Source organism: Struthio camelus, chromosome 25 (assembly GCF_040807025.1).
Source record: "Struthio camelus isolate bStrCam1 chromosome 25, bStrCam1.hap1, whole genome shotgun sequence".
Classification (NCBI taxonomy): domain Eukaryota; kingdom Metazoa; phylum Chordata; class Aves; order Struthioniformes; family Struthionidae; genus Struthio; species Struthio camelus.
Window position 1 is genome coordinate 7,205,606 of NC_090966.1, and position 15,629 is coordinate 7,221,234.

The 15,629-nt window shown below is 44.3% G+C and overlaps 1 protein-coding gene across 1 annotated transcript; it reads right to left on the reverse strand.

Moving 5' to 3' along the window:
* Positions 1-7,533: 7,533 nt before the first annotated feature.
* On the reverse strand, positions 7,534-12,613 carry LOC104152430 (keratin, type I cytoskeletal 13-like). The gene is made up of 8 exons (XM_009687753.2): positions 12,070-12,613; positions 11,130-11,212; positions 10,427-10,583; positions 9,816-9,977; positions 9,218-9,343; positions 8,817-9,043; positions 8,189-8,319; positions 7,534-7,839 (listed from the first exon to the last, which is right to left on the reverse strand). The coding sequence occupies exons 1-8, from the start codon at positions 12,556-12,558 to the stop codon at positions 7,814-7,816; spliced, it is 1,401 nt and encodes a 466-aa protein (XP_009686048.1). The 5' UTR covers positions 12,559-12,613; the 3' UTR covers positions 7,534-7,813.
* Positions 12,614-15,629: the final 3,016 nt, after the last annotated feature.

Genomic DNA, 15,629 nt, shown 5'->3' on the forward strand with positions numbered 1-15,629 from the left:
AATACGTAGCAGTGGATAGTTCATCTCAGCATCTATCTTCTGAGGTCTTACTGCAACCTGAGCCTCAAACATTTGAAGTTGCCTTCTGCCTGCCTGTCGTGTTTTCCCTCTTTCCCAGGCGCACAAGTCTTTAGCGCAGTGCAGGCTGTCAGCTGTCATTCTTTGCAAGGTGAACTGGTTGCATGATACCAAATTTCCTGTATTGATTTGCTATATTGTTTTTCTCTCACTCAGCCTTTGTGATGTTGATTGTTGCTAATTCAGAGTGTTGCTTGTTATGGCTTATAGCAACTGTTTGTGGAAATATCTTTTTATACAATAGCCCTCCAAACACACCCTCACCCACACAGTGGGACACACCTACAGTTTCATCTTCTGCTAGACCTCATTTCTGAAATGTCCCAGGAAGCAAGTCCTTGTCAGGCTTGTAGAAGTTTAAATGGTGCACTACAACTCTTACAAGCCTGGTCATGATAATTTTAACTTGTTCCAATGAGAAATCCTTTTCTCTTGAAGTGTATTTAATCAGTCTTCTCTACCAACAGCTATTTTCATTCATGAGATGGTCGGGTTACCTTCCATTTAACTGTTGATTTCACATTTGCTGGCACCCATGTTATAAAAACACGAATAAGTCTCTATTTTGTACTTTTAATTCTCCAGGAAGACAAGGCTTTTTTCCTGGAAAGATGTTTATTGCATCTTTTGTATGGGTCATCCCTTTCAGGTGGACCAAGCTTCATGTCTTCAGTGCACAAAAAGAGCCTGTTTGCGTTGTTTTAATATCAGTGAGAATCCTTGCGTGCAACATACTTTACAGCCTCATGCTTAATTCATGAAAGGAAGACGTAATGCCATTTTTCCCTAGAATTCATGCAGGCCACACATCTCAAGAGTGAAGATTAGATTTGTAAAAATCATGAAGCCTTATGAATGCAGTGTACCAGGAAATCACTGGCTGGGATCAAGGGTACAGGTTATGGTAACAAATGTTCCTACAATGAATGTTTATATTTCAAAGTTTGCTATTAGATAGAAGTTTTTTCCACCTGCTGTCTTATGAAATGGTATTTTTCTCTACAGTGAAGTCTCATAGGTTTGTCCAGGGATCTTCAAGTAAACTAGGCTAATTAGATACTCTTAATGTAATCGATTTAAGTTTCTGAGCAATTTTACATTTCCTAACTCAACAAATTGTATTTATTGTTCATTAACAAATAAACTCTTCTTAATGTAAAACATTGCAAAATCCAGAAATAAGTGCTGCAGAAGAGAACCTGGAGGGTTGGGATTACCTTAATGTAAGTAAGATTGCAATAAGCTCTGCAGGAACTAACTACAAGGAACCTGGTAGCACCTGTGAACTGGGACAGTGGCGCATTATGAAATCACGGGCTGGTGCCACGTATTGCAGCACCGAGCTGCTACTGCACAAACAGATCAAGGCACGTCCACCCTGCCTTGGTGTGCCCTTCGTTATCCCATCCTGCAGTGCAGTGAGTACTACACGAGAAGCCATGGAGTCTTGCATTGCCCAGACTCAAAACCTCCTGGCGTCGCTCCATGATGCCCTGCTTGTCACCAGCTGAGTATTTGAATTCGCTTTCATGTTCCCCCTTAAACACGCAGAGGAGGACTGGCCTTGTGCATGGGCAAAGCTGGTGGTTATCTGAGAGAAAAGCCTCTCCCAAAGCCTTTCCTCCACTTCTCCCACTCACATGGCTATTCAGGGCTTTCCAGTGCTGGAAACAGGTGCTGAGTATCTCCAGGCCACACTCAGAGCAGTTCACAGCTGAAGAAAGTTAAAATGGAAAGTTTAAATGGTACGAGAGAGAACTGTGGCTGTGCTTAGGAGAGGCTGAGTGGGGGAACAGAGCTGGAGTTTCTGTTTATTAGCAATGGGTGTTTCTTACAGGTGCTGTGATGGGCATGTCCTCCCTGGCTGCTAGCTAGTGTAAGGTGTGTTGGTTATGAGTGTAAAAGAGCCCTTTTGGATCCTCTTCTGCTTGACAGACTTCTGAAAGGCTGCTCCAGAGAAGCTGTGATCATCTGTACCTCTTGCACTGGTATAAATAGGAAGGTGTTGAAAAAAGAATTGGACTGCCAGGTGAGATTTAAAACATGGAAATGTCTGTTTCTGCCTGGCATAACAGGGAGAACATACAGCCATAATATGCCCTTAAAGTGGAGAGTTTGTTGGCATTCAGGAAAGCCTTCCCTTGTGTGTTGACTGATATGCTTCAGGGCACAACTGAAATAGGAGGGGGAGGAGGAGGAGGATGCCTTGGGGGGTGGATGATTTCATAGTTGTTTGAGGTGGGGCTTCTTCCCTTTTCCTGTGATGGAACTGTTGCTAGTTGCTGCCCAGAAGAGGTTGGTGGGCTACTTAAGCTTGGAAGGCTTACCCAGCATGGGCCTGGCTTTATGCAGTGCACTGGGACAGCAGAGGGGCTGAGTTGCAGGCAGAATGGTCAGGTACTCTGTGGTGATGTGGACCTGCTCTGGCTGAAAGCAGAGGCTGCAGAGGGAAAGCATCTGTTTTCCTTTGCAGTGTGAGGCAGCAGTAAGGGAGAGGTTGCAATGGTGAGTGTGGTGGCCAGGAATGAGGGCTTGATGGTGGATGCATGGGCTGAGCACGCACAAGCTCTGACTAGCTGCCCTGGCACCACCGTTTCTGAGCTCTGTGTTTGCAGCTTCCTTCAGAGTGGTGTGTTTGGGAGAACCTGCCGAGGCTGCTGAGCACAGCTGTGGGGGAACGGCTGTGGTCTCCTACTCCCCCCTTCTTTGTATTTTTAGTTAGGATGAATCCTCTTTGATCTTTCCTACCTCTGGACAGACTGCCGTGGAAAACTTGGTTTGCTTATGTTGCTGCCCAGAGAACTGGGGAATATGATACATAATTTTACATTATACATTATAAACTAATTTCCATTATGTAGTCATTAAGCAATTTCATTAACAACAGATTATGGTGGAGAAATATTATTCTATGAGGTTAAGAAGCCCAATCCCTGGAGTGTGACTGGTGCTGGAGGGGAAACTGTTTTTGTTCTTGCATTGCTCTCTCCTCTACTGAGAGCCAGTTGCTTAATGCATAGCATGGAGGTGTTCTCTTTCCACTAATATTTAAATAGGATTTTTTCTTATCCTGCTAAAAAGCCAAATGTTTGAAAAATGAAAAATCTGAGAGTTCTATTCAAATTAGTTGAAACATAATAGTTCCAATAGAATTGTATGTATCATTTTAATAGTGCATTAGGTGAGCTTTCTAAATAAAAAGTAATTCCTACCTATAATTCCCAACTTCTTACTCAGAATTAAGGTCCAGAATACTTTGAGAACTCTTTTCCCCCACAAACTCAGCTGTTGGTGGCTGGCAGCAGTTGCATCCGAAATGATTTGGGGTGGAAAATGTCAATACCAGCCACTTCCTGTGAAAAGCTTCATTGTCTTTAAATGCATTTCTATAATTAGAAATAGCTATGTCAAAAAATGAATCTCTCTCTTATCCTACGGTGAAATCTGTAGTTGAGAAAGAGGCTGTTTTGTTCCTGCAGCAGTTGGTACAACCGTCACATGTTCCCTGTGCCCAGCAGGAGTGCCTTCAAATATTTCTAGTGTTACTTAGTGGAACAGTACACAGACTGTGTTGTTTACTCTCACTTCTTCCTTCTTGTGTATATTTATGACCGTGTCTAATAAAACAAAGCAGTAACTTTTTAGAGCTCAGTAAAAGTCTATTGAGACCATCTGTCTGTAATAGATCATTCCTTGCATGCTAATACCTGCTTCTGTGTTGTTGGGTTTTTTTTCCCCCTCTTTTTAAAGGGGTTTTTAAAATCACTATTTTGAAGTGAGGGAGTAAGGCCCCAGCTGTCCTGCCCTTGTCTGCAAGACAGGGTGTAAGTCATGGCACCTGCCCACACCCTGCAGTGTGTGGTCACATGGAAGAGCCCTGGAACATGTCCTCCTTGCTGAATCTGATGGTCCAAGTACAGCACGCTCACCCACCACCCAGCAGTTAAAACGGTACTGTGATGCTGGAAGGTGGTGTGCTGCTCAGGATCCCCCTGGCTACCCTTACCAGGAGGGCAGCACAACAACTCCCCTTTAGGAAAAAATAATTCTTACATATGGTACGCTTGATCTGTTACTCATTTGTTTTTGCAGGGACTAGTACTTATGAAATGTTGAAGGGAACCTTCAAAAGATCCACCACCCAATGGTATGATTGTGATTATGATAGGAACAGTAATTAGGTGAGTCAGACTTCTACAGTGTGAACCCTTTGGTCAAGGACTTCTTCATTTGGGGTTTGTACAGCCCCTTGCACCAGCTGGTTCACTGGGGGCTCAGCTAATGCACCTGCATTGAGTCAGCAAAGGGCAGGGACGGCAGCCCTGCCATTGCAACAGCCTTGCAGCCCCTGTAGAGAGCCAAGGGTTCAGCGTGCTCCTGCCTAACGACACACTGCAAAACATCGCAGTGCTGCTTGATAAACACACACATGCACTGACAAATCAGTGCAGCAAGTTTCAGTCTGGCATCAGTTCTGTGCAACAACTGCCCAGGAGAATAATGCAGCCAGGGTCCTCAAAGTGGTGAAAATGAAACTTGCCTTGTCCCCTGCAGTAGGCAGCTATCCAGATTCAGCTTGTCCCAACCTCACTATGAGTGTGACCGTTAAATTCAGGTGAGTGGGCTGGAGCAGTCCATCAGTGCTGACAACTTGTTTTCTTGTTTTCAGGGGGCAGGATCTCCCCAGCACATACCGCAGATGTTACTTCATCTCTTTAGCTGAGTATTTTTGTTAGAAGAAAATTAGCCAAGCAATCAAGCCTGGATTTGCAGCACACCTCTCCCCTGAGCACCCTTCAGCAGTCACAGTAAGAGCCGAGTGCCCTCTAGAGAGCAGCTTAAGGACTGTGGTGTAGGACCTGCTGTGCAGGACTCCTCACGCCTCCCCAAATATCCAGCGTGGTGAGATGTAAAATACGTCAGGATTGGACTCAGCACCTCCTGGCACTGGTGGGAGCAGAAGTTGGCAGCAGGAAGAAGGGATGCTGCCTCGCATCACAGGGATTGCATCTTCATACATGTTAGAATGCAGGTGCTGGTGGCCCTGATCGGTACTGAAGTTACAATATCTTATGTATCGTTACATAGTTATATTACTTTAATTACATATTATTATACTTTGGCTTTGAATAGCAACTTCTGTTCAGTCATAGATGACATTAGCCAAACTTATCTGTATCCCCTGTCCTCTTAGTAAAATGTAAGTCCCACCTGAATCAGAGTATCTGATCTCAGTCTCTCCTCCTGTGATAGTGCGCTGTTTACCCTCTTTGGGTATGCTGGAACACGAACAGGAGGCGGCTGTGCCAAACCACACACTTGGGAACAGAAGGCTGGCAGATTGTCTTTTCATTTGGATCTTTCTGTTAAAGAACAGCTGACTCCTTATGGAGAGATCTGGAAAGTACCAAGGTGTCTGGCCTGCTGGTGTTTATCAGGCACTTTCTCCATTTCCCTGTTCTTTGGCACAAGCAACATATACCTGTAATGATAATTCATTGATTCCAGTTCCTCTTAAGTTTTCATCTGAAATCAAATACTGTGGATACGAACATCTTTGGGTGAGTCTTGTACAAACTGGATAGAGTACTGGTTTTGCCTTTTGTTCTCAGATAGAGGTAGGTTCAGTCTTTTCCTTTGGGGGGGGGGGGAAGTATTTTCACAAATGCTTCATGTTCATTTTCCATTATTCCACTGCAAGAGGGAAGTGTCAGTGCCTGCCTGGTAGTACCAGTTAGAAAGTGAAAACTTGGATGTCAAGTTCACAGAATTTTTGTTTCCCTGAGATACCAGCTCCCACTTCAAGGTGGATTTGATTTGTGCTATTTAGCTGAAATCCTCAACTGGAAGCAATGAGCAGTAGGTGACATATAGCAATTAAAGAGTTTTGCAGATATAGGTTGTATACAGTGGTGGTAGTTACCAGTATAAAATCATAGTCTAGGAATAGCAACATGGCAAACCTGCTATAATGCCAAACAAGGCACCTGTGGTGCTGGCTGGCATCAACCTCTTCCTCCCTGTTGCACATCAGCCAGAAACTTAGTGTCAGGCGTTTCAGCTTGTATTATTTTCCAGGCTCTGGTTCAAGCCACGAGAGGCCGCCCTGAGAGCACATGTCAGTGGCTAAGGCAGCCAGTGCCACCAGCAAGGGTCTGGCAGTGAGCTGTGCCTGCTCCCTGGGCCAGCACACTCGTCCCCTCCAAGCTCTGCCTTCTCATAGCCTGATCAACCAGGGTGCAGTCTTGTTTCCTCTCTGCTTTGAAGCTGAAATGTTATCTTCCCTTTGGTCCTCCATCTCCTGGTGTATTGCAGGGCATAAACTGACCATGAGCAGAGGCAGAGAAGTACTGTTCTTGCCACTCTAGTATATTCAGGAGCGTCATTTGGAGAAATATGCTTGTTTTTATGCTTCGAGTGTCTCTTGGTCTCTCAGCAGAGGACTCCAACATCTTTTATCTGCCTTTAGGGCTGAGACACGTTTCTGCCATGTTATATACACTATAAAATAGCCTTTCAAGTCATCTGCTCCTTCCACCCTGTAGGTGTCTCTGCGCAGCTACTTTGGTCCTGCCATCTGTTTGGTGCCTCAGAGAAGAGGAAATTCATGTCCAAATCTGAACGTTGACATCTCCGCAGCTGCTCTCAGTGTGCCTTACAGTCCCCAGAGAAAGCGGGCACTTGCACTGCACAGTCCCTCTCCCTAAGCAGTTGTCAGACACAGAGAGATTACGTTTGCCCTGGAGAGAGGCAGAGAGATGCCTCTGTTACAGATGTCCAAGGTGAGGTCAGATGACACCTTCCCTCCAGATGACTGCAGTGCAGGTCCATTGAGTCGTGTACGACTGACATCCTGCTCCCCAGCAGCTGACACATCTCACAGGTGAGTTCCTGATGCTTCTGGAGCCTCTCTCCTGCTCTGAAGAGCAGCTGGAGACAGGTGCCAGGGGTGGCTGCAAAGCTGCTAACTGTATGGGCACATACACTGTTCAGAGCTTGCTTTTCATGGAAATATCTCTCGCTGATCTTCCTATTCTCCTTACATTACTGACCTCCAGCTGCACTTATTCCTCATTTTATTGTTCTACAATGAATTTAAGCAAAAGTTCTGAGGGAAAAATGGGCATCTGCCTGAATCGGCTGTCTGTGCGCCTCATGGAGGAGGTCAAGCAGAAATGGGCAATATCTGCTACGAGATTTGGCAGGAAGGAGCTGGAAAAGACTTGCCAGGTTAGCAAGGCCGTTCCCTGGCTCCTGCTGGCACAGCAGCTTTGTTCTCAGTTGATTCTGATCTTGACCAGTGTAAGTGACCCTTGTGATGGGGTTTCTACCTTTTCCCTTTGGAGTCACTGCAGAGTCTTAAGAGGCCTGGCTGAGGATGTGGTTGGCACCTGGGTCGGTGCCTGGTTTGCTAAAGGAAATCAGTTTCCAGGCACAGATTTCTTGATTGCATGAGGCAGAAGCAAAGTTTTATTAGAAACATTTTTTCACCAGCAGGTACATTAATGATCCTGGCTAACTCAAGTAACTTGTAGAGATTACAGCGTTACAGAACAGAAGTAGCAGAACAGAGAGGAAGGTGGCCCAGGGTCCCCTTGGGCCTCTGTGGATACATGGCAAAGCATCGTGGAGTTACTTCTACTTTCTCTCCATCAGGAGTGTGCAGTGAACACTGAGGGTTTGTTCTCGTTTGTCTGTGGGTTATTCTGTATGTCATCTTCTAGTCCATTTCGCCTTAATCACAAATCCTCCTGCAGGTCACTGGAGAGAAAACGGAGAAGCATTATTTTTATTAGAACAGAGGTAAAATGCTTCACATAACAACAAAAATTGGGCTGTATAGTGTCCTCCTACCAAGAACAGACTTTGTTAAACAAGAACAGTTGCCAGACAACCCAGGAAGCCCTAGAAATTCCCTAAATAATTGTGTTTTAATGGCGATTTTCAGTTCTAAAGTTATAGATATGCTCCTCTTTTCACTGCTTCCAGCCCCTTTCGCTAAGTGCTGTTTGGCTGTAATGTATCTTAGGAGAGTATGTTGTATCGTGGCCTTATTACAGAGAAACAGACTAAAAGAACAGTTTTCCTTTTGTATTATCAAAGCTCTTACCTTGTATATCTCCAGTCTTGCAGGGCGGGACTTGGGGCTGGCAATGGGAGGATGAAGTTGTAGTATAGGTGTGGCTTGTCCTAATGACTCCTCCTCCTACACCAGTTCCTACTCCGATTCCTCCTCCATGACTAATGGGATAAATTTGAAGAAGTAGGTGATTTTAGAACTGTACATGACCCTGCTGAGGGCACAAAGTCTCAAACTATATCATTTATAGAACTAAGAAGTGTCTTGGGGTATTTTGTGTTCCATTCTTTTCCCATTTTCGAAGGGCTTTGCTTTCCTGCTCGCATTTGGCATGGAAATGGCAGAGCATTGCAATTAATTTTCTTTTTGTGGCAGTGCTCACCCATCTTAGTATAGAAAAGAGATTTTTAAGAATGCTGACGTGATATTATTAGTTACAGTGTTGAAAAACTTGGTTTCTCTGCTTTGCAGAACCCACAGGAGGGAATAAGATTTATTTCAGACTTGGATATTCATCGTAGTCAAGTTGCTCATGAGATGAAATAGTAGCGTGTCAGTGAGAGCAATAAACTGGACTAAAGATTGTCAGATTCCCATCCCATAATACAGATCCTTGATATTTTCCTTTATTCTGTAATGGAATCACATATATACATACATAAGGTCCTGCTGTCCTCCTTCCAACAAGCAGCGGTAGGTCTGAATCTCCTGCTCCAAACGGCATTTGACATCCAATAGAGTCTTGTATTCTTGGTTCTGGCACTCTATTTCTGTTCTTATTTCTGCCAATTGCTGCTCCACGCATGTGATCTGGTTCTGTAGCTCGCCAAGGAGGGTGTTATATTGACATTCGGTCTCAGCCAGAGAGGATTCCAGATTATTTCTCTGAATGAGACAACCAAAGAAACAATATTCAATTAAGTGCAACAATGGAGTTTATTTCCAGTGCAAATATGAAAGTGCTATTCACCACCGTGATGCTGATTCAGAGGTCTGGCTGTTCATGCTAAGATATCCGGCAACAACCATGTCACAGCTTTGCATGAGCTCCCCACCTACCTGGCTGAGCTGAGCCTGAAGATCAATTTCCAGGGCTTGCAATTGGCGTCTCAGTTCGGTGACTTGGTTGTTGCACGTCTCTACCTCCTGGCCACTTGTAATAACCTCCCGATTCACCTCCTCAATCTGAAAATCACCAATCCAGAATAAAGAGCTTCAGGGAATATCTGTATGTTGAGCTTGCTTTTACAGAAACAGAATACACGGAGTAAGTAGCAAAAACAAAGGTGAGCAGGGCAAGTTCTCTGTGCGCTGGGTGTTAGTCCCTGTCTTCAACTGTTTGATCTTTTTACAAATTGCATTAACCTCTTGGCTGTTAAGTCTCTGTAATCCACATGTAGAGTTTCTGAGATGAAGCAACGCACCACAAGGCCTTGCAGCGAATGCTGCTGTTGGCAGCAAGTGCTGCTGTTCCAGATGGGACATAGCAAACTGGTCAGACAAGCCTGTATCTCCTGTGCCACACAGGGTGTAAAAGAGTGCCGATCTGCTATATTGTAAAGGAAGAAGTGCTCATTGTCTCCATGTCTGTATTCTGAATTGCTCTCTACTCTGATACATGCTAGCTAGTTTGTTTCTCAGGAGGTGTTTCACTCACCTTGCACTCATACCAATCCTCAACTTCCTTGCGGTTGCGCGCTATCAGTGTTTCATACTGGCATCTCAAATCCTCCAAGATTTGCCTGAGATCTGGTCCGGGACAGGCATTCACCTCCACGCTAACATCTCCAGTTGATTGTTTTCTCAGGCAATTCATTTCCTGGAAACATAACCCATATCAGACGTATGTTGTTTTTTAAGAGACAGCATAGAACAGCAGAGTTGAGTTTGGTGTCTAAGAACCGCACATCCCCCTGCAGGGAGTGCCTCCTAGCTGTGGCTGTAAAGCACTAATAGATGGCGCAAGTGTCATCAGCCCCCATCAAATCTGTTGGGTAATTTCTTTTCTCATCCACTGGAGTCAGCAGCAGCAGCTCTCACCCTTCGCCTCTCCTGGTGCCACCGTAGCCCAGAGAGGAGCAGCCACCTCTCCACCAGAGCTCCCGCACCAACCACAATGCAGGCAGCTCTGAACCCCAGAAGTGCGTGATGGGAGAAACTGTGGCATGGAAGTGGCTGATCTTTACTTTTAAAATTAGAGCACCTTTTTATAGGCAAAAAGTGTAATGTCAGGGCTGTAGTGCTCCCAGGAGAAGGGTAGGACCCTACCTCCTCGTGGTTCTTCTTCAGGCAGCACAGCTCCTCACGCAAGGACTCCAGCTGTGCCTCCAGGTCAGACCTGCAGAGAGTCAGCTGATCCAGGACTTGGCGCAAGCCGTTAATATCAGCCTCCACACTCTGGCGAAGGGCCAGCTCCGTCTCATACCTGGTTTGTGCAAGAAAGCAGAAAATCAGAACAGTAACGTTGCATATGTGCTCAGATTATGCAAAGATCTACTTTTCCCATCTACCTGTTCTAAACTTTATTTTGTTGTCTAGGCTGAATGCAGTGTATTAGATTTCTGCACTGCATTGAATGTCTGCTATGTGAACGGTTTTTCATCTTTCTTTTTCTCGTTCCTGACTACTGTATGTTCAATACCATTCAGTCAGCTGCCTTTCTGCCTAGCTGATACCAATTTGCATTGGTCTGTGATGGAAACATGTCAATTATACCACTAAAAGCCCTCCCTATGATACTGATTCCCAGCCCTCACCAGCAAACACTGTTGCCAAATGTTCTGCCCTGAGCATACTAATTAAAGGAGATCTGGTGACCAAGAGCAAAATGCCTTTCAGCAGTCTTTGCTGTCCTAATGTGATGTCTTAGTGAGACTTGTCTGAAGCATTGCTTTGTCTGAGTCTCCACAAGTCGGATGTGAAGGAGCGGGGGACAGGTAGCGCAGTTTGTCTACATGAGGGGGACACTCACTTCACACGGAAGTCGTCGGCAGCCATCCTGCTGTTATCAATGTCCAGAATGATCTTATTATTATCAATGGTTGCGCAGACAATCTGGAAAAGAGCCGAGTATGAGAGATGCCTCATTTTTGTGGTTATACTCTCTGGGTGCATCTAGGCTACAGTCAAGTAGTAAGTGTCATTTTTCCATCACATTTTTGCCTAAGTAGATTTGTTCCTTGAGCAGAGCTGTTCTAGGAGGAAGCTTTGCCTCCCTTACTAACAGGCAGTAAGGAAAAGAGGTCGAGTGTGTAGAGGTTAGGAGTTAAAGATTTGTGAGATGGGACCTGGTTTCAAGGTCTCGAGGCAAGTTCCAAGCATCCTTCGGAAAGAGGTGAACCTAAAGACACTTCTTTAAGACATTAAACCTCAGCTAACATTCAGGCTTACTTGTCTTGACTTCAGGCTTAAGGATTTGGGGGGAAGATAGTTGGAAGGTATCTCTGGACCCTCAGATCAGCCATAGCTTTCGTTGTAGACGTAATATCAGGCTCTATGCACCACTGCTGCAATCAACAGACAATTTTAAATACTGGATTTTTTTCACCTAGCATTTGATATGCTTGTTTTGCTCGCGTTCTACAGTTCTGTTTGCTTTGCTTTTCCTAGTGTACTGACGCCACTACATTTCCTCAGAGCACACTGGGTGATATCATACTTTTTTTATTGTAATATAATGTAAAAAAGCATTTTTTTCCTATTTAAGAGTATTTTCCCACCTGTATCACTTTGCAGCATGCGTCACTAATATGCACCCGCACTCTACGGTGTCATAGAAGCAGCTGCAACAATTTATGTTTGCAAAGACGCTTAGCAGCAGTAAAATTACCTTCAGCAGTTGCAGTTAGGTTCTAAATGCAAAATCAGAAATAAACCTTAAAATGGAGACAACAGCTGAAAAATGGTATTACCTGGTTTTGAAGATCTTCAATTTCTTTGTAATAGCAGCTGTAGTCCCGGGGCTCACAGGAGAGGCCCTGTGTAGCGTACCACTCTCTGATTCTGCATTCCAGTTCAGCATTTTCTTTCTCCAAGCACTTCACCTTGTCCAAGTAGGAAGCCAGGCGGTCATTGAGATTTTGCATGGTCACCTTCTCATCGCAGGATGAAAGCAAACAGTCGCCACCAAGACCACCAACAACCACACCGCCTCCAAGGCCAAAACCAAGGCCATTACCATAGCAGCTGCCACCGCCATAGCTCCCACCAGCTAAGCTACCAACACTCAGTCCCCCTCCATAATTCACTCCACCGCAGTAACTCCTTCCAGAAAAACCTCTACCACTGCCTATCCCATAGGAAGAAATCCGTGCTCCTCCACCACCACCAATGATACAGCTGCCACCACTGCTCCTGCCTTTGCTAGACACAGTAATCGTCTCCTTAATGTTGCAACTCATGGCGACAGCAGTTGGAAATGCAAGCAGAAGCCCAAAGCAAGATGCACAGCTTGATACTGAATCAGACTGCGAGTTTTCTGTTACCACGAAACTCTATTTATACCTTTCACAGTGGGTGTCACCATCATTTCTTCTTCCCATAAGGCTGGCTCCTCTAGCCATTGGTGCCAAGAATTAATTTCTCAAAGGGAAGTTTCCTTTCAAGAATCCTGGTAGACAAGGAAGATACTTTACATGTCTCTTGCTAATTTCAAAAATACATTAGCAATGGTGTTTTATGAATCATCAGCTTTTTGTTTATGATGCAAACTTTTACAACATTAAGCCAGGAAAAACACTGTCCTAAATTATATACCAGGAACAAATCATTAAAGGTTATTGCATCAAAGAGCTCTTTATCTCTCATTAATTTATTTTCATTTTATTTTGAGTTGAATAAGCAGTTTTCATGTAAGGTGCTGATGTTGGAATATGTAAGATGAAAAAGAAAGAATAAATATGAAGTTGAGTCTGGAATGATGTATGAGGAATGATGTAAGAACTTTGTGGAAAGATCAGAGACACTGAGATTAACCTTTAACTCTCCGTTGGCAAAATGACAACTCCAGAACACACTCCTATGAGGCAGGCGAGGCTGTGGAGCGATCTCCTAATGGACATAGACCAAAGGCTTTTCATGTGTGATCTGTGACTTTCCAGTAATTCACGAAGAATTTGTTTCTTAGATAGAAAGCATAAAACAAGGTAAAAGTACTTTAAGTACTTTCCTGTTGTTCAGAGAAAGAAATTTCTGTACTTTCTGTCTTCGTGGATAGTGATCAGTGCTGGGAAAAAGTGAGGTTTTTAAAAGAGTGAGTGGGAGTTCAAACATCCTATGGGCACTTTCTCTATCAACGTGTGCTGCATTCTAAGAAGAGATCTTGGGACTGCTGTCCTAGGAAATACAGCGACAGGACTGTTCATAAAACTCTCAGAGCAATTGTTGCCCAGTACAATTCCACACTTGCTTGGAGATGATTCTATTCCATCACTTGTATTTCTTATTCTTAGTTCGGCAGATAAATTAAAAAAGCAGAAATCCTTTCACTCTTCTGACATCAAAATTCAGGCTGAGCTCAGTTTCATGAGATGTTTTGCTAAGATTCAAGCAGCATAATCTCAAAGATTCAAGAGCAGTGGCCTTCGCTGCAAGGAGAACCTATTTCTACTGGTTTCTGTGTCCTGATTTTCTCTTCTACTGGTCATTGCACTTGAGCAGGAGACGTGTTCCACAGGCTCCTGAAACCATTCGCTGTAAGAAATTCGCCAAACCCACTACACCAGAAAGCAAGTGAGATCAAACTCTTGTTCACATCCTCCCTCCGTACTAAGATTATGGATGGAAATGGCTATTATTATGGCAAACAAACAATCCCATTTACTGAAGGACTCAAGCATCCCAGTACTTATGGATTTGCCTATTAGTTTATTCCTCTTACTCTCCTCATTTTGTTTGAAAAGATGCCTCCCCTTATCTCTCCATCCTTGGATGTTATTTATCCAGTACAATGAAAACCAGCAGCATTCCTGTGGTATCTCCAGCAGGCTGGAGACAGAGGTCTAGAGAGACTTATTCAAAGTGATTTACTCAAAGATGAAGAGTGCTTGCTCTGCCTATGGCAGAGTCTACAGTTGAGCTTAGGTCTCCTGAATCAGACCTGCAGTGCCTGAGTATCAGCTTACCCTTCCAAGTTATGCTCCACTCAGTTCGTAGATACCAAGGAGCAAAGCTCAGAATAGATAAAAACTTTTTGTTAAAGTTCCTGTGTGTAGAAAGGAATATCTGGATTTCATTCCTAGGACTGGGGAGCATAATTGGAGTCAGGGTGTGGTGTAAGAATGAACCGAAACTGATGTAATATTTGCATTGCTTGAAGCTTTGCCTGTCCTGTGTATGATTGTCCAGGAGTTTCCCAATAGCTCTCTGCAGCAAGCATCTTTTCTGAGTGAGCACACATTCCTTCCTCTCCTTCACAGTTATCATTTTAGCACATCGGAAAAATGTAGGCAGAAACATGGGGTGACTTACTCCTTTATGGGAGTGGGAGGATGTCTACATGCCTACTGTAATAATTATTGCAGAGGGCAAAGAGGATGGCTCCTGTTCTTCTGACATACATTGGTCCCCTGTGGGCCTGTAGCTTCAACCACTAGACCCACCTCTCTGTGCTGCCCAGGATCCTTGCACAACACACACTTGCCCAGTTTCTTGCTATTTCTCCTTTTTCTTGTCTTCAGAAAATGGTGCACTAGTTAAGATTTAAAAAAATAAAATTGTTCTGAAGATCTTAAAAAATAATTAAAATAAGCTTTCCCTCCTATTTTCACTCAGTTGTTTACACTCATAAGCTTTCTGGGCCTAGTCTGACTAGTGTAAAGAAGTATGGAAATCTCATGGAAATGCAATTTCCAGCCTAAGGTTTGCCACTCCATAATTTGCAGCTCCCTAATATATGGTTTGTTTCCAGGGTGTTTTCTTACTGGGGAACTGATTATCATAAGCTACCTGTTCCTGAGCTGCTTTTCAGACGCATCTCAACTCATATGTCTGCAAACGTGATGATGTCTTAGGAGCCGAGTCTGTACTTCCCTGGGGGCTTCCCAGAGGCGTATTCATAAACTCTGGTTATTAGAGTACTACTGGCCATGTCATTAGGTCTCTTTCACCTCTCAGGAATTTAGGGCAGCTCCTTTATGAAAATGCATGCTTTGCACCTCTTGGGCCTGGTGAGAAGGGTGGGAAGGCCTTTGATATTAATACAGGGAATCTGGTGGAGCAGCTAGATGTCAGTAGCAGTTCACAAGAGAAGGAAACTAGCCCAGACCCGGTGGGAATCAGCTGGAGCTCCCAGAAGACAGCAGCAAGCTTTGATATATTGGGGATAGCCTAGAGTTTCCAGAAGACTAGAAGCTGGAAGAGTGTCAGTAGAGTGCCTTTATATTTTTAGAAATGAGGGTGTGAGGACTGGGAAGCTGGGAAAGGCTGAGGCTAAAAAGAGCAGCAGGGGATTATCTTACTGCCTTTCTTTGCA